The sequence below is a fragment of the Hemitrygon akajei genome, chromosome 14 (assembly GCF_048418815.1).
Source record: "Hemitrygon akajei chromosome 14, sHemAka1.3, whole genome shotgun sequence".
In the NCBI taxonomy this organism is placed as follows: domain Eukaryota; kingdom Metazoa; phylum Chordata; class Chondrichthyes; order Myliobatiformes; family Dasyatidae; genus Hemitrygon; species Hemitrygon akajei.
In genome coordinates, this window is record NC_133137.1 from 95,064,802 (window position 1) to 95,086,361 (window position 21,560).

A 21,560-nucleotide genomic window follows, 5' to 3' on the forward strand; every position below is an offset into this window, starting at 1 on the left:
CTCCTGGCAACTTTTCAGGTGCAACCCTTTCACTACCAGTTCTTCCTTCCAAAGCCCCAACATCATGAAACCCTCTTTTATAAAACACATCTCCACCATACTTTTACCCACACAATCTGCTTGCTTCTACATTCACTAACTCACATCACGAGGAGTGATCCTGAAAATGTAGTCCTTGAGGAATCTCCATTATCAGACCCCCAAAATGCTGCATGAAGGACCACGATCACAAGACCACCTTCTCCCTGCCCTTACCTTCACCAAAGTCTCTTGTACCTCCTTAGTGATGTCCCTTCCTTGAACCAGGGAGCTGAATTACCACTGGGGATATGTCTACAGTAATAGTAATTCCAGTTTCTGCTCTCATTCCAATTAAATGAATATAACTAAACTTTAATCTTCTGTCATTACTTTAATGCAATATTAAAATTTAACATTAAGGAAAAGGATGCACCATTTAAAAAGGTGAATGGTTTGCAGTGTAGGAACCTCTATGAAACACAAACTGAGCAGCTGGAAGACACAAATCGTATTCCTATTCATCAGAGGATGTAGTTTCAATACAAACCTTAACATACATCTATGAACACTAAATTGTAACAAAATCAAGAAAGACTTTACTTAAAAATTGAACAGATTACATTTTATGTACACTATTTTGAAATGGAAGCTGCAGGTGCTGATGTTCCACATGCCTTCTTCATGGTAGAAGCTGTGGGTTTAGGAGGTGAGAGTAATCTGGGCAAGTAACTACAGCAAAATTTTCTCCCCACACACATGGTAGCCACCATATGTCAGTGATGGAGGGAATGAATGTTTAGAGTGGTGAATGAGGTGCCAATCAAATGGACTGCTCTGTCCATGATGGTTCTGTACTCCCGGGCACTTGCCCAGGCTTGTAAAGGGTCATGTTACCGACTTGCGGTGCAAATGGTGGAAAGGCTTTGTAGCATCAATTGAGCCACTCACTGCAGAACACCCAGATTTGCTCCCAGAGCCACGGTCTTTAAGCATTTGAACTAGTTGAGTTTCTGATCAACACTGACTTTCCCAGGATACTGACAGTGACACAGAGTATCAAGTGGAGTTGGTTACTCTCACTTTTGTCCAAGGTGGTCAAATAATGGGCACCTTTGTGGTGTTAAATACAACTTGCTTTGATCAGCCCATGTCTAAATGTCATCTAAGTCTTGCCGCACACAGGCGCAGGTTGACTTGAGCACCACTCACTGATCAACACACACAAAATGCTGGAGGAACTCAGCAGGCCAGGCAGCATCTATGGGAAAGTGTACTTTTTTCCACAGATGCTGCCTGGCCTGCTGAGTTGCTCCAGCATTTTATATGTGTTGATCAGTGAATATCCAGCATCTGCAGACTTTCTCTTGCTTGTAACTGTTCACTAGTTGTTACTTCCAACCTTACTTTGGAAGGAAGCCATTGACGGAGTTGTTGAGGATGCTTGCACTGAGGACACTTCCCCAGGGAACTTGTGCAATGGTGGCCTGATGCTAGGATGACTGACCTCCAACAAACACATCATTTAAAAAATAAACAGATTTTTGACAAATCTTAATTGTCTTGTTATAAGTTATTACAAATGCACAGAAAATCTCACCTTTACAGACAGCAACCTAGTCAAATATATCTCTGTAATCGCTTTGGTCCTCTCTTTCTCTTTCATGCTGCCTCGCTTCGATTTACTTTCATCTACTTCATCTACTTGTCGCACTAAATGCCACCTTCTATCTTCTTCTAATAGTCCACTTTCTGCAATGACCAAAATTGAGGGAGAATGGATTATCATAACAGTTCCAACAAGGCGCTTGCTTCAATATCTTTCAAGACAGATACACAGTGAGAGATGCATTTAGAAAGCAGATGGGGTGAAATCCGTCTTGGGCAATAAAACAAGAGAGCCAATATCACAACAGCTTTATGTCACACTCAGTTCTTTTCTATTCAGGTCAATGGAGTGGAAAAATCAGGCAGGGTTAAGGCACTTGGCCATGTGATATGGCTCACTTTGTGTTACTGCTGTCATGCAAGGGAACTTCCATGGAACCAGATGACAGAGGGAGGTGCAGGAGAATGATGTGATCAGCAGTATTAACATGGAACTATCACACCACACTGAGTCACAAAGAATGTATCTTGTGACTTGGCTCTGGCATTTGGAGTTTATTTGGAGGGCAGGACTAACAGTAAGGATTTTAGGAGAGATGGGCATGGAAATGGGAAGGACTGATGCATTCCAGGATCTTAGCAAACAAAGGAAAGTTTGAGGTTGGATTAACTGAGCGTATCAAAATCCAACGCTATATACCAGTATCTCTACAGAAAATGCTCAATTTAGGCCCTTATAAAGAAAATGGCATTGGCAAATAACATGCCTGTTCCAAAGCGGTTTTCTCCTTCCATACACAGACAGGGCAGGTTAGGCTGGGTTCTTCATTCCTTGCAACTTAGCTGATACAAGTCACAGAACTGTCCAATACTCAGCATAATAGTAACAGAAAAGCAACTATGAGAATAATTTTGGAAAATGAATTAGTATATCGATGGTGTGCCCAAGATTAACTTGAGGGAAACAAGGATAGGTATTTCATTCAAAATCCTGTCTATTCCCAAAATGCCCTTGGACAATGTAGCACTGAATATCAAAATATCATTGCTCTCCGTTTCTATAGCTCATTTCATATTAAAACAGCCAATAACTTATTCCCAGACATAGTGCATTGAAAAAGTCTGAACAACTTTAGCAGTTAATTCGTTACAAAGCAAATTAAAGAACATTCCCTTTAGTTTAGAAAGACAAATTATAATTTACAATCTGATTCCTGATTGACTACATATTCTGAAGCAGAGAAAATTATTAGCACTATTGATTAACATAACACTGTATTTTCTGTTTATCGTTAGCATATTGAGAGGAATTGTACTGACTTTCACCGTGGATAATCTGCTGATGGTCGTCAGGTTGCTGAGCATGCGAAGACCTTACTAAAATGACAGTGGAGAAATCCCGCACCTGTGAGGTCAACAAAAGAAATTCTCCATTAGATACCTCAGTTCTGGTAGAGATTAATTTTTGATGTGCTAACTCCATTAAAGTTATAATCATCATTAAAAATACCACAAGTTGTGAGGGCAAATTTCTACCTTTAGGTTTTGTCTGCTTTGCAGCTGGGCAAAGACTGGTGGCCCGATCCTGATAGTGAAGTGAAGGGATAAATTGAATAAATTGGGAACGAAAATAACACATGGAGTTCCTCTGTTCATACAATAATAAGCACTGAAGTAATGAGTCAAATACAAGAAGTTGATGGGGATAATTGGTATTTCCAGTGTGTCACGCACAGCAACTCTTCTCGACCTGGTTAATGATGCAGCAGAGTGTTGTAAAGTGTCTGATAATTGTCAGAGAGCAAAGTCTGTGCTCCAGATTATTCATCAGGGGCTGAAAGACAAGCTGTGACATGCATGATTCAATCTGATCAACAGATCAGAATGTGCACAGATGCGGGAGAGCCAGAACCTGTTGCATATTCAGCAGCATTTTAACCCACAGTTGCTACCTTACCACAAGAAGTAAATGAGAGCAAAGGTCACATCAAAATGCCTTTATACCAATTAGATCCTTTCGTGTGACGGAACTGCAGAGAGAACTTTGATTTATTAAAAGTGGTTTCACCGTGTAATTATATGAAATGGTCAATTTGAAATCTGTTTGTTTTGAGTGCATGAGATACCTTGTAGCTAAACTGCAACAACAAAATATCAGAAATAGGTCAAACACGAGGAAATCTGTAGATGCTGGAAATTCAAACAACAACATAGACAAAATGCTGGTAGAACACAGCAGGCTAGGCAGCATCTATAGGGAGAAGCGCTGTCGACGTTTCGGGCCGAGACCCTTTGTCCTGACAGGCTTGACGAAGGGTCTCGGCCCGAAACGTCGACAGTGCTTCTCCCTATAAATGCTGCCTGGCCTGCTGTGTTCTACCAGCATTTTGTGTGTGTTGTTATCAGAAATAGGTGAATGCCTTAACATCACTCTTGACTGACATTTGAGTATTTCATCAAATATTATTATGATTTATGCTCTTCATTAAACTGCCAACATATTCCACTGCACGAGGATTGATTTAATCTACTTTCAATTTTTTTTTCACATTACAATCTGTCTTCAGATGTGTCATTATTTATGTAAGACTCACATCATTGTCCCTCTACAAACTAAAATAGTTAATTCTTCAAAGTTTAGATTTTAAGGGGGAATTGTAATCACCATAAGTTTAAGAATTAAATCTGCAAATCACTGATTTGACAATATACACTAAACAAATCTGAAACACAGTAATTCTATCTGTGTATTTTAACAAAATAAAAGCAGGTGTATGGTACTCACATTATAATGTTTTAAAGTGTTTATACGTCTCCACTTCCCTTCTCGTTCTGAAGTGACATCCAGGTCCGAAAGGATTTGACCAGTAGAGCCTGGACGCCATTCTGTAAGTAGTTAAAGAAAAAAGTGATGTTTTCTCTATTGAAGCAAACTTTCTCTTCAAAAGCACTCGCCCAAATTGTACATACCATTGGCTGGTGGATTGGAAGAGAACTACCAGCAGACAGTGCACATCCTGAACCAGCGCATTCACAGTTTCTGCACTTGTACATTGCAGTGGGCAAGTACAGCATGCACTGAGAGTCAGGAGCCAGCACGGAATCCACAAGTCGTACTCAGCCTGAACTAAGGGCAGACTTGGTTTGTGGATCCAAGACCCACTCTCAGAAAAGTCACAGCAATGGATGAGGTGTAGAGTGAGTGATCATTCTGCAGAGCGCCTACACTCTGTTCACAGCACTCATGTTGAAATTCCAGTTGTATGCCATTGCAATTCCTCTTCCCGTTCCCTCACCAACCATGTCCTGATGCAGGACCTTGACCCGAAACGTCGACATTTTCCTTTTGCCTCCACAGACACTACTTGACCTGTCAAGTACTTACAGCATTTGACTTCTTTCAAAGTTCTACATTCACTGGTCAATGCGTCGTTCTCTCCCTATCTATTGCACCCCATATCCTTCAAAAATTCATCAGTAGTTGGGATTATCACTAAGTGATGAATTTTTGAAGGAGAATCTTATTAGGCCATTTAATAACTTCACTCAAACCAGTGACTGGCTAAACTATACTGAGACACAATCACATCAGCCATAAATTATGTACCTAGTGTTTGATTTTGACTTAACCGATATGGATGGCAAATAAAATATCTTTTTTTAAATGAAGGAAAGTCAATAGATTTGTAAACTGCCATTACTGAACTTTATTCTGGGTTTATTTAACCACCTGCTTTACTAGGACTAGTCCAGTATTTAACTAAAAGTTGGACATGTTAAGAAGTTTGGGGACATCTTCACAAGGAATTAAAAGCAGAGGCAGCTCTGGAGGAGAAAGGGGACAGAAACCAACATGATTGAAATAACTCACCAAGGACAACGCTCTCTCGTGCCGGCCTTTGTGAAAATGGGATGTTTCTGTATACTTGATCAAGGATTTTTTCTTTGACTTGAGTGATACTGTCGCAGTTTAAGACTTTTACTGGCATTGATTCTCCAACATCTCCTTGTACAGTTACATTCAAAGTCTGAAAAGACATTTTAAGTACAGTGAACAGTTCCTCAGAGTTGCACAGTGCTCCACTAGCATTATCTTGTTTAGACACTTGGTGCTTACGGTTTCTTAACTTAGTTGCTCAGAGTTTCAAATATTGTAACCATTTGTTCTTCTTGACTTGAGATCTGATCCTGGAACTGGCTGGTTATCACAAGAAATCAGGAAAGAATTATACGCTCTTTCCAAGTGATACCATATCAGTATTCAGTATTTCCACTAACTCTTAGATAATATTTAGATCCTGGGAGGAATTATTAGAGTAGAGTTGCTCTCAGATGGCCTGGTCCTCATGCAAGTCTACCTGTTTTTAAGCAAATATATCTTTCCAACCCCATTCACTATTGATTTGGCACCTTCTTTCTGTGAATGTTCTGTCTTCAACACTGGCAACAACTGTTGCTTTTAAGTACAACTTGCAAATGCAATATTTCAGGTAATAATTGACTTCAACTCAATCTAAGCAGTTATAAAGTGCTTTCACTTTAAGATGTGAAGGAGGACAAACACCTTTTATCACCAATGAAGACACCTTAAAGTTTAAAATGCATTGATTATTCCATGTGCAATCCCAGGGAATACCAACTCAGCTTTAATCTGAGTTAACATTTCTTGAGTGGGCTGTGTTAGGAGACCAGAACAGCCCATAGAAGGTCTCCCTGATAAGGTGGAGAGCTGAAGGTAACACTCCTCTCCTATGTGAAACAGCAGAACAGTTCCTTTAGTAAAGCAGGAGATTGGAGACTTACTAGGACATGATATTCCACATCTTCTCCCAAGAGTCCCGTGTCATTTAATGTGTATTTGGCCTTTTTCAGCTCTGCATCGACTGGTCCTTTTTCTACTTGGTGCTTAAGTCCTTTGAAAAGCCTGTACAGTGGCTCGCCAGCAGAATCCTTAATTTTGTAAGTGAAAAACAAGAACCCTTTAGGTTTTGGATAATATTAACCATGGCTAGAACATGAGAGTGAATAAGTATAAAGAGTTACCTTCAGAAACTGGTACAAGCAGATAGACATCCAATTGGAAAGCATTCGCTCCACAACAGTCTCACTTCTGGCGGACAGAATAGAAAAACTTATTTCACATTCCAACACCATTTAACAATTTGGTTTAGTTTCCAATTCCCAGTGTACAGTGGTCAAAGGGCCCTAAAACTGTGGCCTTTCCAATAGATCCTTCACAGGTGACTGCACCAAGCTTTAGTGCAGCCCTCAGAATGTAGTCCTAGACTCTGTTATGTACCAATTTCTTGCACTGGAACACCAGTTTGTTTTATGATAAAGGGGCATGTCTTTCACTGAGCTGACAACCTTTCGACAGTAGTTGGTGCTAAATCTCCATCCGCGCCCCTGAGAACCATTCACACACCAGAGTCTTTTGTTACACAACTGTGGGTTTCATCCTTACAGACCACAGGGCCATGTTCCAGGCATTCTTGTCACTGCACCCTTCCCTCTCCCACAGCCACCGAGAGGTGGGAAGTGACATCAAGATGTATCTGACTGGGCTGGGAAGACTAACATCAACCAAGCAAAGTCTTATTGGTGATGAGGCTTCTTGCCAAATGACTTGGGTAACCAGCTAACAGGATCCATCATCTCCTTTTTACACAATGACATTAGTACAGATCACCGAATGGGGAAGATTTTCATCCTTAAGGAACATTAATGAACCAAATGCATTTTCATAACAAAAATGGATGCTGGCAGAGCAGAACTCAGTGAGTCAGGCACCCATCTGTGGCGACAAAAGGTGTAACTTGACGATTTGGGTAGAGATCCTTCATCTGAACAGAGAGGGAAGAGAAATCACTACCGTATGAGGCGGGGGGCGGGGGGATATAAGCAGGTAGGTGATTGGTGGAACTAAATGGGGTCCTGCCTACTTGATCAGTTGATCGAACGAGGTGAGAAAGGGGGAACAAGATGGCACGTGACAAAGGAGAAGAGATCTCCCTGGATCTGCATGGGAGACTAACACCAGGGGCGGGGGTTACTTAAGATTTCAGCTACCATAACCCCAACTCATTAATTTACTAAACACAAAGTACACTGCAGATGCTGGGGTCAAAACACACGTACAAACAAGCTGGAGGAACTCAGCAGGTCGGGCAGTATCCGTTGAAACGTTGACTGCTCGTTTCAACGAATGCTGCCTGACCTGCTGAGTTCCTCCAGCTTGTCATTTATTTACTGGAGCTAATTTGCGCAAGTTCTACGAATTCTAATAAAAGGCAGAACACTGGACACACTTGAAGTCTGAAAAAAAATATAAAAACACAGACACACAACATCTCTGGAGAGAGCCAAACATTTTAAAAGAATCAGGAAACACCAGGAAGGGAATGGGGTCCAAGGAAGGAGGAAATTAAAATAACAAGACACAGAGAACAAAGCAAAAAAAATCACTACAAACCTAGTCAAACACTGATTTGGTTAGGATCTGAATGGTGTGTCCACTTCAGAATGTTACAATGCAGGAAAAATGTAAGGGTCTTTGGGAGAATGTAGAACAAAATCATTAAAACATTTCTAGGGAAAAGTTACTTTTGTGTTGCAACAGATGGAAAAAAACTTGAATTGTTCTCCTTGGAACAGAGGTAGTGAAACACTCCCATAGAGGTATTTAAAATTAACAAGCAGATGGACTGATGAGTAGCAAAAACCTATTCCCATTGGTAGAAGGCCCAGGTTTCAATGGCTATAGAATGAAGATGACTAGCAAGAGGACCAAAAATAACAGAAGGAAAACTTATTTGCAACAGTAATTATGGTCTGGAATACACTGCCAGAAGAAATGGTGGAGGCTGATTCAATTGTTGCATCGAGGAGAGCTGGGCAGGTTTCTGAAAGGAAATATTTGCAATTCTCTGTAGAGAAGGCTTGCTCTTACATTCAGCCAGAACAGACAGTACAAGCCAAATGGCCTTCTTCCATTCTGTGAATGTAAATTTCCAATCTGCCTGTCAAAGACCTTTAACTACTTTACAAGAAAAATAAAGATTTTGTTAAATGATATACAACTTCTACAAAACAGAAAATGTAGAACAGTACAGGCACTTCAATCAACAATGTTGTGCTGACCTCATAACCTAACCATTCCCTCCTATAGCCCTTAAGCCTCCATTTTTCTTTCATCCATCTGCTGAAGAAAGAATTTCTTAAGTCCCTAATCTATCAAGAAGGGAAGAAAGAAGGGAAGATGTGAATAGCAAATAGATTTATCCAAAATAAAAGGCAAGAAATTGGGAGAAATTAAGATGCTGGCAATGGGAGACCAGCCTTGTAAAATAAAAAAACAAGCCAACCTCAAAAGTTTGAGAATCTTTTCTCTACTGCTCTAGCTACTAATGTTGAAGGATTTGAGAGTCATCATCACTGAAGATCACTACATACATTCCAGTAGCAATGAACATGCTGCCCTTTATGTCAGACACTGAAATTCAAAAAATGTTTAGCGACCTGGCCTAATCCCAATCCCCGTGTGAATTCATTCAGCTGCGAGCATTTTGCAACAGAAACATGCATCAACCTTGAAAAACAACTGTCTTAAATAACAAGAACAGTTTTGTTTCATTCTTTGACAATTCAGGTAACGTTTTACCATACAGGTTGTCCCTGAGTTACAGATGCCAAACGCACGATACAATTACAGGCGAACAAATTCCAATACTATTATTAAATTTAGCAGTTCAATCTATATACATATAGTACCTTCATTTTTATGAATGACCGAAATAGTTTTCATTGTCTATCCATTTGTAATAAAGGTTCTTTCTTCTCTATCTTATGTACTTATTATGCAATTCATTACAATCCTGTGGAGGTATGGTTCCCGTATCGAGATTTTTTTGTGTATTTTCCAACTTAATGTAAAACTTATTGGCAAAAATCGACTTGTGGACATCTGTAAAAAATGGAACGCACCAGTTTCCTGGGATGGCCTGTATGTGTTCCAAGGAGAAGTGAGCATTTCACATACCTTCGGAGCATCAGCTTTGGGTTTTTAGCAACATATTGTTCCATGAGCTCCAGGAGCAGAGTCCTCATGATGTCGGTGTAGTATTCGAGCTTTCCGTGCAAAGCAATAGTTAGCAAAGACGCGAAATAAACTTTCTCTCTTGCAGAGAAATCTTTCTGACTCTCGAGAGTGTGAACAAACTATAATTTAAAAAGAAAAGGCATATGAGGGTTTCATGAGTATCGACATAAAATGAAGAACAACTAGGATGAGACTAGATTCAAATTTCTCTAACGAGACAGGTTACAGGTCTCACTCATCTTCAGCAGCAACTCCTGGGGCAGGAATACAAATCAGCCCATTAAGGAATTATAGAGAAGCCTTTTATACCTGCTGAGTGCCAGCACTGGAGCCACACTGAAGGTGCCTCAATCCTGTTGCTAACATTGTGTACAGGTAGTTAGTGTGGATATATGGAATGCTCTCTAATGAAACTGAAAGCAATTGCAAACTCTCACAGCAGGGCACAATAAACCACTTCAACAGACAACTGCTCACATTCTAACAGACCTAACAACAACGTTAAAAACGAAGGGAAACAAATCACGAAAGAACACAACAATACCAAGTATTTAATTTTCCAAGATCCTGGCTTTTGTTCTGGAGACATTTCGTGAGTTGAACAATATTATATCCTAAACCTCACACAGTTAGCCTGCACACTTGTTATGACAGCTTTTTAATACTCTTGTGACTGATTCAAGGAAGCAAAACTATCCTCACCCTCCAACATCATTTAGCATCTAATGTTACTTTTCTAGTGGCCTGTTCACAGGGTTCGTGAAGGGTACATAATGGTTACCATCGAAATAGGCCAGCTATCTTTATGGGTCAGACTGGCGTCCTAAGCCAAACATTACCTATAGTTAGGTCAGTTCACTGGCAGGAAGAAATGTATGCAAAATTGGCAACAACCACTAGAACCTTAGGTTTGCACTTCTTTGGAGGGTAGTGTTCAAACCTACAGTCGTCTCCCTGCCTATTCCTTTAGGATAAATCAATCTGTGCAGGGCTGGGCACCAGGGTAACTTAATCCTGCACAGTCATGCACCTGGACTTCAGACAGAAAAATAAGGTACAGTGGTGTGTTGGTCTCATTTCATTGCTTTATAACAAGAAACATGAGAATTTCTAACACAACGAAAGTAGGGGTCACATTCCCCTTCCTTTCTGCTCTCCACTACGCCAACAAACCCGGTACTTCCTGGGTGAAAACCAGGGGAAAATCTCCACCTGACTCCTCGCTGGCTACAGTTTTCTTGCACCATGCTCTTTTACTCTAAAAGCATTTCGAAGTAGCAGACCACATGAACACTTTACCCTACTTTACCACTAATCTACGCCACAACTCCACTAACTGTAAGGCATAGGGGCAGAATGAGGCCATTCAGTCCATTGAGTCTGCACCATCAATTCCCATAACATCAAAAAAAATCTATCAATCTCAGTCTCATGCATTCTTGACCTCTAAACATTCACAGAGTCTTATTTATGGACGAATGAAAGTAGGATTGAAGGGGGAACACACTCCCATTGATCAGAGGAAAATTTAACCAGTCCTTGAGGTGAAAGAGGTTCAATGCCCCTTCTTATTGAAGGCTGTGCCCATTTTAATTTCCAGATACGAGAGTTAATTTTAAGGGGCTGCTTGGCATAAAACCAGTAGCAGTGATCCAGAAATGACTTATGCTCTCTTTTACAAAGTCTGTTCTTCACCAGTGGGTTGATGAATAAGATTCTGTCAGAATTGATCAGACAGCTGCCAGTTAAAATCCAATGTTGCTGCCTGATTAATTGCAAGAAGAACCTGGTGTTGATAAAAGATGGTTAACAGATATTGTGCAGAATTCAAATGGCTTGTTGAAACGGAGCAACATTGGCTGACCTTTCACCAGTAGCCAACATTAAGTTTTTTTAATTCCCATCAGTCTATATGCTAAGCAGCTTACCCAGAATATTATTCATTAACCATACAAATAATGGAAGAGTTCCAATGTACATATAAAGACAGATTTGGTTAAAATTCTTCAGCTTTTCCCAATCACAAAAATTAACCAACTGCTGGTCAAATTAAACTCACGTGAATCAAGAAAGATTTGCTGTTAAGCAAATTTGAAAACTGGTTGAGAGCCACCTCCACTGTCTGTCGCCTCGCCTCAGGAATGTCCAGTTTACCAGTAATCATGACGTCATTTTCTCCATCCTTCGATGGCAAGAAGAAGACACGATCGGTGTAGGTCTTATAATCCAGAAAAGGAATGCCAACATCATTTACATCATTCGAATGATCTTCCATTTCAGTCACAAGATCTGGGGAAAAAAGAGAAGATATCCTTTAAAGGAGCGAAGAGTCACCGTAAATCAGAAGATTCTTAAGTATTCTGCCATTTTTACTTGAAAGTGAGTATCAATCACTACAGATTAAAAATTATTGGCAATGATACACAAGCCATCTCATTACAGTACTGCGTGTGAATTTACAAGGTCAGCTTGCAGCAGTGGAGTAGATTAGAGTGATAGAGATGAGTGAGACTTTACAGGTTTAAGTTATAAACATTACATTAGCGCTTCAATGTAATCATCAGCGGCTGATTCAGAGATGGCTGCGGACAAAGGAGGAACATTCAAGTCACAACCTGTCAACCTGTTGATGTGCCCATGAATCCTTCCACTACTTCACTCTATTCTCCAAGGGGAGAGTGTGAAGATACAAATGAAAACAAACCTGACAGCCGAATTAGGGCAGATGTGACATTATCTAGCCTGCTTATATGATACAGCAGTTTGCAATAACCATTAGAAACTGGAGCAATTTTTTTTTTACCAGTGAATTCTTTCTTGCATCGATCTCTCACACTTTCCTCAAGGCTCTCCAGTTGCAGTTGAATCTTCTTGTATTCCCTTTCTGCTTGTTGGCTCTTACGTCTAGAACATAAATAATCACACTTTACTGAAACCTCATTCTCCTTTGTTAAAATACTGTGGATTCCAGTTAATTGGGACACATTGGGACCAGTACATTTTGGCCCGATTAAGCGGCTGCCCCAATTAGCTGAAATTCCATGGAAATAGTTAAAAAGGTATTAAAAAAAAGACAAACTTCTGTGTAACTGAGTAACTAATTATGTATTTAAATTAAATACAGAACAAAGCAGGACACTACCAGTATTACTAGAGTGCAATAAAACTGTATTAGTTTCTAATAGTTGTTCTTTTGATTGACTGTAAATGAACAAGACCAGCGCAGACATCTAGTGCAGATAATGGACTGCCTTCAAAGAATGTTTTTGACAATTACATCCTTCAAATCTTCATATTCATTGTAACATTTAATGATTGTTGATACCTTCAAATTCTTCATAGCTCTGAACTTGCTGAAGTAATGAAATTGTTTTATTTTCACCCCCAGTCGTTTCTGGCATCTCCATACCTGATTGCTTGAAACTGCGGTGAGCAGAACAGTTCCGAATTGTCCTACTGATTATTTCTCACCAACCATCAGTGACAAACATCACTGCTTTTTGAGCACAAACACACGTAAATGACACTATTTAAAAACTGCTCACACGAAGGACGGTGTAGTGCCTAACGGCCACACAAATACACACGACTGACGCTTGTTAGAAACTGTTTGACAATAGTCTCTCATCCCAATTCAGTAGCACAGTGTCAGAAGTAAACGAGCAGAATCCCAGCCAGTTTCTTGATTAGTGTTTGCTCTTTAAGAGTTGTCCCAAATAAGCAGCTGCCCTGATTAACCAATTCGCCGAATATACTGTATACTCAAAGCTTAAATTTGGATTTATTTACTTTGATAGAACATTGTTCTATGAACAAAATATTTTGATTCTGCTACTGATCTACCTTACACAACCAACCTGGTTTCAAGTCAAGCACTACAACAAGGCAGCTCATCCTGGGGCAGATGCAACAAATGTTAACAGGATTTTGGAAGAGAAACACTTGGTTGTTAAGCTGTAAAGTAACTCAACAATGGACTGGGATCAAACTAGATTTAGTTACAGTAAGCATCAACAGCCCATCAAACTCAAAGGGCTGCAGGGATTTTTTTATATGTCTGCTAACCAATGAAGCATTAAACTTCAAATTTAATTTATTATCAAAGAACATATATGTCATCATATAGTACCTCCAGATTTATTTTCTTACAGGAATTCACAGTAAAACAAAGAAAGAGAATAGAATCAATTAAAAGCTGCACACAAAGACCGACAAACAACCAGTGTGCAAAAGAAGACAAACTGCGATTAAAAAATCAATAATACAGAGACCACGAGCTGTAGAATCCTAGATGATGGATGCTGCTTTCATGTGGCAACACTCCATGTAAATGTGCTCAAAGGTGGGGAGAGCTTTAATAATTTAAAAATTAATAATTTAAGTAGCATTTACTTTATTGCTTCTTCACAGCTGGCACGTTTTCAGTTTGTTGGTAGCAGTCCCATTGGAGAGTCAGAAGGTACAATTTCAAACTCTTGTCCAGACAGTTCTGGTGGCAATTTTTTTTTGGTGGGGTAATCACACAATACATATGAACAATGTCACAGTCACAAGTGCATTAACATTGAGCATAATAGTCATAACTTTAGACACTTAAATGTATAAGAAATAGCAAGTGATAAATAGGATAAATTTAAGATGCAATGTGGGAGAGGGTGGAGCAAGGTGCATTTTACACTTCTTGAAACAATCGATTAGATATGAGGTTCCTCACTGTTCCTTCCCTGAACCTCCAAGGCTGAAATGCAGGTAAAGATAATAAAACCTCGTCTTAAGACACAGATTTCCGACTGCAAAACACTGCACCAATCCCTTCACATTAATGATATAAATCTGGCAATTTCACCACAAACTTTAATAGGAAGGCCTGCAACAAGATGGTTGGTAACCATTCCAACTTTAGCTGCATCTAATCGCCCAGCCGTGCATGTGGAACAAGGAACATAGAAATCTACAGCACATTACAGGCCCTTCGGCCCACAATGTTGTGCTGACCATGTAACCTACTCTAGAAACTGCCTAGAATTTCCCTACCAGATAGCTCTCTATTTTTCTCAGCTTCATGTACCTATCTGAGAGATTCTTAAAAGAGCCTATGGTATCCACCTCTACCACTGTCACTGACAGTGCATTTCACGCACCCACCACTCTCTGTGTGAAAAACATACCTCTGACATCCCTCTTGTACCTATTTCCATGCACCTTAAAACTATGCCCCCTCGTGTTAGCCAATTCAACACTGGGAAAAAGCCTCTGGCTATCTACCTGAACAATTTAAAAAGCAGATTTTAAAACATTTTACATCTTAATGCTAAAGGTAAAACATTTCAACAAATGTCAAGCAGCTCAGTGAATCAGGTTGTTGTTCTAAATCACCAGAAATCTGAAACTTTCTGCCTGATCCAGTTAAGCATTCGATTTTTGTTTTACAATAATTTTCACAACAAAAGAAATGCTACAAATAGCACGTCAGACAGCATGTTTAAAATATCTGCTTTCTAAATACTTCCAGTTCTAAGTGAGACTCTTCACAAACGTTGCTGGGTAACCCTGTTTTTATTTCACCTTTCCTGTAACGACACAGTAAGTTGGGAGAGTTGAGGCTTCTTGATGTTAGGCAACACGTCTGCAAATCATCCTGAGGTATGCGAGGGCGTGGGGACGCCCTGGGTTAACTCACTCTGTTCCTGGGAGGCGTTCTCACCACCTCAGGTTTCTGCAATTCATTCACAGGATGCTGGTGTTGCCGACTCGGCAGCTGTTAATTGCCTGAGAGAGAAAATGTTGCCCTGACGCCCAAGTTTGGTGAGTTTGCAAGGGCGTAGGGGAGGAGGGCTAACCCCACAGGCAGCGTAATAACTCCCTGTAGGGAACCCAAACCTCACCTACTGAATTGAGTTGGGGGTGGGAACTTGAACACCCATTATCGGGGTCACCAGCCCAACATCCCCTCCCTCCTCACCCCCGGGCCGGCCGTGAACTCGGATGGGGAGGTGGGGGCAGAAATTGGAGCTGGGTGGCCTCGAATAGAGTCTATGAGAGTTTTCCCGGTAACTTCCATGCACTGCACGGTCCCGTAGGACTTTGCACTGGGACCATCAGAGGCTGATACCTGGTCGTGGAGAAGGAAGGAGCATTCTTGTTACAGACTGACACTTGTTGATCTTCCTGTGAATCCTTCTCGCCCTATTCTCCAGGGGAAGAGTGTGAAGTTACAGATAAAAACAAACCTGGCAGCTGGCCCAAGGATGAGAAAGCTAATGTGACATGATTATTAATGGATTAATGGAAAGCAAGAATCACGTCATTACAAGCTTCTTTTAAAATACACAGCTGAACAGAGTAAGAAATGGCATCTTCCACTCTCTCTCCAACCTCATAATCTTGTACCGTTCAAGTGAAGTTAAACGCAGTCCTGAGAAACAGCATCTAAGCTTTCCAAACTATGGAGTACATCGATCTCAGAGTTAAAGTAACATTCACTTTTTCAGAGCAACCATTCTCATTTACAGCTCCCCTAGACTAATATCTTCCCTATATGTGCCATTATCATCACCTTTTGCAACATCCTCCCTTTCATGCACTGAGTCACAATATTCCCCCTTTCTCCCCTTCATCTGATTCCACGCTTCCTTTGATATGTCCCAAAGAAGGGGGTCAACCTGAAACATCAACTGTTTGTTCCCCTCAATAGGTGCTGCCTGACTAGCTGAGTTCCTCCATTTTGTGAGAGATCACGCGCAAGAGTGCGAGTGAGAATGTGAGCGTCGCTTAAGATTTCCTGCATCTGCAGAATCCCTTGTGCTTATTATTAACCTTATTTTCTGGTTCTGAAATAATAATTTTCTCTCCACTGATACCAACCTGACCTGCTGAAAATACCCAACAATCATTTTAAAATTAAAACAATTGTTGCGTTTCATTTGCATTATTTGCAATCACAACAGTGGTTTGTGAACTGATGCATACTGGTTTCTATTCTGTGTTGCTTCTGTCATGTTGCTCCATGCCTGTGAATTGCGATGGATACCAGCCTACAGATATTAATCACACCCTAGGACTAACCTTTTGTTGTACTTCAATAAAACAGAAAGCATTCAGCATACCTGTAGCAGTAAACAGAGACGCCAATAATCAACAGCATCGGAATGAGCACAAGAGGTAAAATTAAACCTAGAGGCAGCTCTGCAGGAGTGTCATATTTTACTTTTCCCAGCATGTATTCACGGTATCCCATTTTAACCTGGCAATAAAACAGTTTTCAGTTTTAATATTATTCCACTTAGCATAGTTAGAAACAAAATTAAAAATATCTTAATCTATATTTCTTCGAAGGGCAAGAATAGCAATCAAAGATCTTCTGTTCTTCCTTCAGAGTGCAAAATAAAAGTAAAAGCAATTGAGTTAGATTTTGAGCATGCAGCCATAGGACCGTGGCCTTCAAAAATGCTGGAGGTAGACTGATTCTGTTGATAGCGATTCAAAAAAAAACTAAATGGTATTCAAATCAACACATCCTGCAGCATTGCTGAGAGCAAAATAGACTTTTTTTTATTCCTTCCTTTATTTTTCAGGATCTAAGTCTTGCTGGCAGGCCAGAATTTATTGCCCACTGCTAGTTTCCCCTGAGACAGTCATGGTGAACTACACGAAGCGGTACCACCAATTCCATAACACAGGCTTATACTTCTCCAGTTCCTCTCAACATCTCTTAGATCCTTCCACTCATATTTTTTTTTAACCGTTTAGAAGTATTAATCAATGGAAATGGATCAATTTTTTTTAAAAAAGTTAAATTTTTTTGCATACTCTGTGTGCAGAAAGCATGTTTTGTATGGTGAAGTCCATTCTGTTTCATACGGTTTGTTTACACTATATTTACAAGGAACGTAAAGGATCTGGCCTCCTTGTAGAAGGGAACAATTAAAAGATTGTCCTGCTGGCTTTCAGCCAGGTACAGGCACTGCCATAGATGGTCAGCATTAAAACCCAACTATTTTCACTGATTCCAAGAGCACGCAACTTGTCTAACTTGAATAATCAATTGGACCACCAGCTCCACTCTTGGTACTGTGATAGAAAATAAACCGTGTTTTTCATAAGCCTGTTACTATTTGTTAACCTTGACTTGAACTGAATTCCCATTAACAACTGAAAGTACACACCACAAATTCCGGAAGGTCATCATTTGTGTCCCTCTTTACTCTCCTGGGTGGGGGCTGTTTTTCTGGAGGGGTACACACAAAATCTTTCACTGAAAGTGTTGTGACTTTACATTCTTCTGTTCCAACGTGTGCTTTCACCTCTTCTGCGGTCATGGCGTTATTTAGGCCAGTCCCCTACAACATTAAAGAGTGGAAAACTTGGTTGAAGGACAAGAATTGTAATTTATTCAAGGTTGATCATAAACTGAGCTGTGAATACAATTTCCTTCCTCGATTTACAGTCTTGGTGCAGAATGCATATTGGCCTCAATACAAATCCTCCCACGATGTGTGGGAATGAGTCAAGACAGGTTAAAAATACAAAACATATTCTCAACTAGCGGCACGCACAAGCACTGTATTATGGTGCTGGGAGACCAGCGCAGCTCGTTAATACATTCACAGTGTACAGGCAATCTCTGCGTCATGGCTGTTTGAGTTTAATACATTTGTCCTTACAGGATTCACAAATTACCTAAAGATTTGAGATGCAGAATAAGATTTGCTCTTGTGGAACACGAATCCCCTGTGGCTTACGAGGAGGAAGCTGTTGGCTTTCAACCTGCCCACTCTTTCATCAATCCCTTGGGATTTTTGGATCCTTTCCCAAGTACTTCCTGATGCAGGTTCCTCCTCCAGCCACAAGCCTGGCTGTTAGTTTGATTGACTCCAAAGTAACAACTCATCACACCAGTTGTTTTCAAAATCCTAGCGTTCTCTGCGCTGGCGCTCCATGATTACAAATAAACAAACTTTACACAGAGCATTAACCAGTACAGCCACTGCCTCACACCTCCAGTGGCCTGGATTCGATTTGTGCTGTGTAGAGTTGGTAAGTTTTCCTTGTGACCATGCAAGACTCCCTTGGGTACTTTGATTCCAGATGTGCAGGATAGTAGGTTAACTAGTCGTTTTTTTCGTTGTTTTGTTAGCCTCCCCTCTCACTGTGACACCGCTCCGCTCCTTTATTTAGGAGACAGAGCCAGTTGGCTTTTGTCGTACTGCAGATAATGGTACCTCCTGCAGGCTCTGCTACTGCCTGCTTGCCAGGTGGTGGGTGCTGATGCTTTCCTGCTGTAGCAAGGGGAGGGGGAGAGTTGACGCTTGCTCCTGCTGCTGGTGCGTGGGAGGGGGGAGTAGGGGGCTTTGGGATTCTAATGTTTTTACTGTCACTCATTCTTTGGGGTGCCCATCTGATTTTGTGGACGTCTGCGAGGAGCGAGAATTTCAGGTTGAATATTGTTTACATTCTCTGATGGGAATATTGAACTAATTGGCTACTGTAAATTGCCCTGAACAATTAGTGAACGCTATGATCTGGGGCACATAATAGGAATGTGGGGGGTGGGGGTGGAATAGAATCAGTTTAGAATTTGTGTTGGGAGGCTGTTTGCGATCAGTGTGGATTTGGTGGGATGAGAAGCATATTTCTGCGTGGTATGACTCTACATCTCTTCAAATTACATTAACGAACAACATGTGAATTAGAAAAGTGGAAGGCTACATGCAATTAGTAAGAGGTGACATTCAAATCAGAAACTTGGTGCAATAGTGATGCGCCTGGACTATACACCCACATTTAAGCAGGATTTCTTAGAGACAAGAAAGATACTGTCAGCGTTTCACTGTCAATGAATTGATTTTAAAGAGCAACCACTTGCAGTGATGGTTGCCATGGCAATAGCTTGCTGAGTGAGGTTTCATAAATAGCAATGAAGAAAATGACCAATTACTCAGTTTTGGTGGCACTGGCTGATTCAGCTAGAACACAGAACTTGCTGTTTTCCCTTGAAAAATCAATATTGCTTTTATATTTATACCAAAATAGGGAAATCTGAATAATATCACATCTCTTGGGCAGCAATTTTGTGAACACTGCACTTTAGCATTGTCGCATCACAGCTCTAGGACAAACTTAGTGGCGTCATGGCTAAAGACCCTCCCCCCAATTATTTGTTTTGGTTAATTTTAAGATGCGGGTGAATGACAGGGCAGGATTAGAAGAAATAGAAAATGAAAAGGTTATAATTAAACATAAAGATATCAGAAACAGCGAGGCTGCTTTTCAGAATGGCAATCCGATGCATGGCTTATCTTTAGTAACCACCTGTCAGTGTGCTGGTCCGATCTAGTTTTTCAGTCATCCTTCAGTTATGCATCACAGGGAAATTTCTGGCTTAAATTGGCAATGCCTAGATATGAATCCTTCAGTCGCCCCATGTAAGCAAATGAAGTTACAGTACTATTAATACCGTTATTGTAACTGTAAAAGGGCAGCTAAGGAGGCACTAACATTAGAGTCACCTACGTGTGGAGCTGCTGAAGATAGCTGAGATTTTCAACAGCTATTTATCCTTGGTGTTTACCAAGGAGATTATCATGGATGCCAAAGAAACAAGGGTCACAAATAGCGAGGTCTTGGAGCACATGCATATTACAACAAAGGAGCTATTTGTAGCCTTGAAGCGCATTCAGGTGGGAAAATACCTGGGGCCTGATCAAATGCAATCCCTTAACGGGATGGGAGTGGGGGGGAGCAGGGAAGAAATCACAGAGACCCTTTAAGAGATGCTTGTTTTATTGCTAGCTGCTAGTGAAGTTCCAGAAGTTGGCTAATGTGGTTCCGTTATTCAAGATGGATAGCAGGGACAGGCCAGTGAGCCTCATTTCAGTTGTATGGAAGTTACTGCAGGGAATTCGAAGGGAAGAGGGGTGGTAGATATTTGGATAGCCAAAGATGGATCGAGAATAGTCACCACAGTCTTGTGCATGGGAGGTCATGTCTGATGGGGTTTTTCAAAGAGGTAACTAAGGGGATATATAACGGGAGGGTTTTTGAAAGGCTTACTGGAAGGGTTGGGTCACACCGGGTTCAGGGTGAACCCACTGAGGTGGGTTCAAAATTCACTTGATGATCAGAAGCAGAGGGTGGTGGCCAAAAGTTGATTCTCTGACTGGAGGCTGGTGACAGGGTGTCCCAGGGGAACCCTGTTATTCATTATGTAAACTGACTTATATGGCACAATTAACAAGCTCGCTGATGTTACTAAATTCGGAGGTCATATTGACAGTGAGGCAGGTTACAATGAAGTGCAAAGAGATGAATGGAAATTTGATTTCAACTTGCCTCAGTGCTAAACAATGCATTTTGGACACTCAAACCAGGGCAGGACCTCTACAGTGAATGGCAGGGCACTCATGAGTGTTGTGGAACAGAACGAACTGGGAGTACAAGGTCATAGTTCGCTGGAAATGACTGCACAAGTCAACAGGGTGTTCAGCATGCTGGCCTTTGTTAGTCAGGGCATCGAGTTTTGGAGTAAAGACGCAAGTCATTGGTGAGACTGCACATGAAGTACTGTGTACAGTTTTGGTCACCCTGTTATGGAAAAGATATTGTCAAGCTACAGAGGGTGCAGAAGAGGTTTATGAAGATGCTGCATGAACTAGAGGTCTGAGTGATTTGCAGAGGCTGGCCTTCTGCTTTTTTATTCCTTGGAGCAGAGGAGAATGACAAGTTTATAAAATCATGAAGTTGTGGATAAGGTGGACGGTCACAGTCTTTCCCTGGGTTTCAGGGTCCAAAACTCGAGAGCACAGATACCAGAGGGGAGAGATTTAAAAGAGACCTG

General features: G+C 40.8%; 1 protein-coding gene across 6 annotated transcripts in view; it reads right to left on the bottom strand.

The window, feature by feature from the left end:
* LOC140738810 (plexin-B2-like) overlaps window positions 1-21,560 on the bottom strand; it is a 242,601-nt gene that overhangs the window by 15,309 nt on the left and 205,732 nt on the right. For all 6 annotated transcript variants that reach the window (XM_073066680.1, XM_073066682.1, XM_073066679.1 and 3 more), the window contains 11 exons: window positions 17,890-18,063; window positions 16,831-16,967; window positions 12,528-12,628; window positions 11,784-12,013; window positions 9,665-9,843; window positions 6,670-6,736; window positions 6,430-6,576; window positions 5,498-5,654; window positions 4,412-4,512; window positions 2,947-3,031; window positions 1,619-1,770 (listed from right to left, as the gene is read on the bottom strand). In XM_073066680.1, coding sequence (XP_072922781.1) covers window positions 1,619-1,770; window positions 2,947-3,031; window positions 4,412-4,512; window positions 5,498-5,654; window positions 6,430-6,576; window positions 6,670-6,736; window positions 9,665-9,843; window positions 11,784-12,013; window positions 12,528-12,628; window positions 16,831-16,967; window positions 17,890-18,063 — 1,530 coding nt within the window. The remainder of the gene's footprint in view (window positions 1-1,618; window positions 1,771-2,946; window positions 3,032-4,411; window positions 4,513-5,497; window positions 5,655-6,429; window positions 6,577-6,669; window positions 6,737-9,664; window positions 9,844-11,783; window positions 12,014-12,527; window positions 12,629-16,830; window positions 16,968-17,889; window positions 18,064-21,560) is intronic.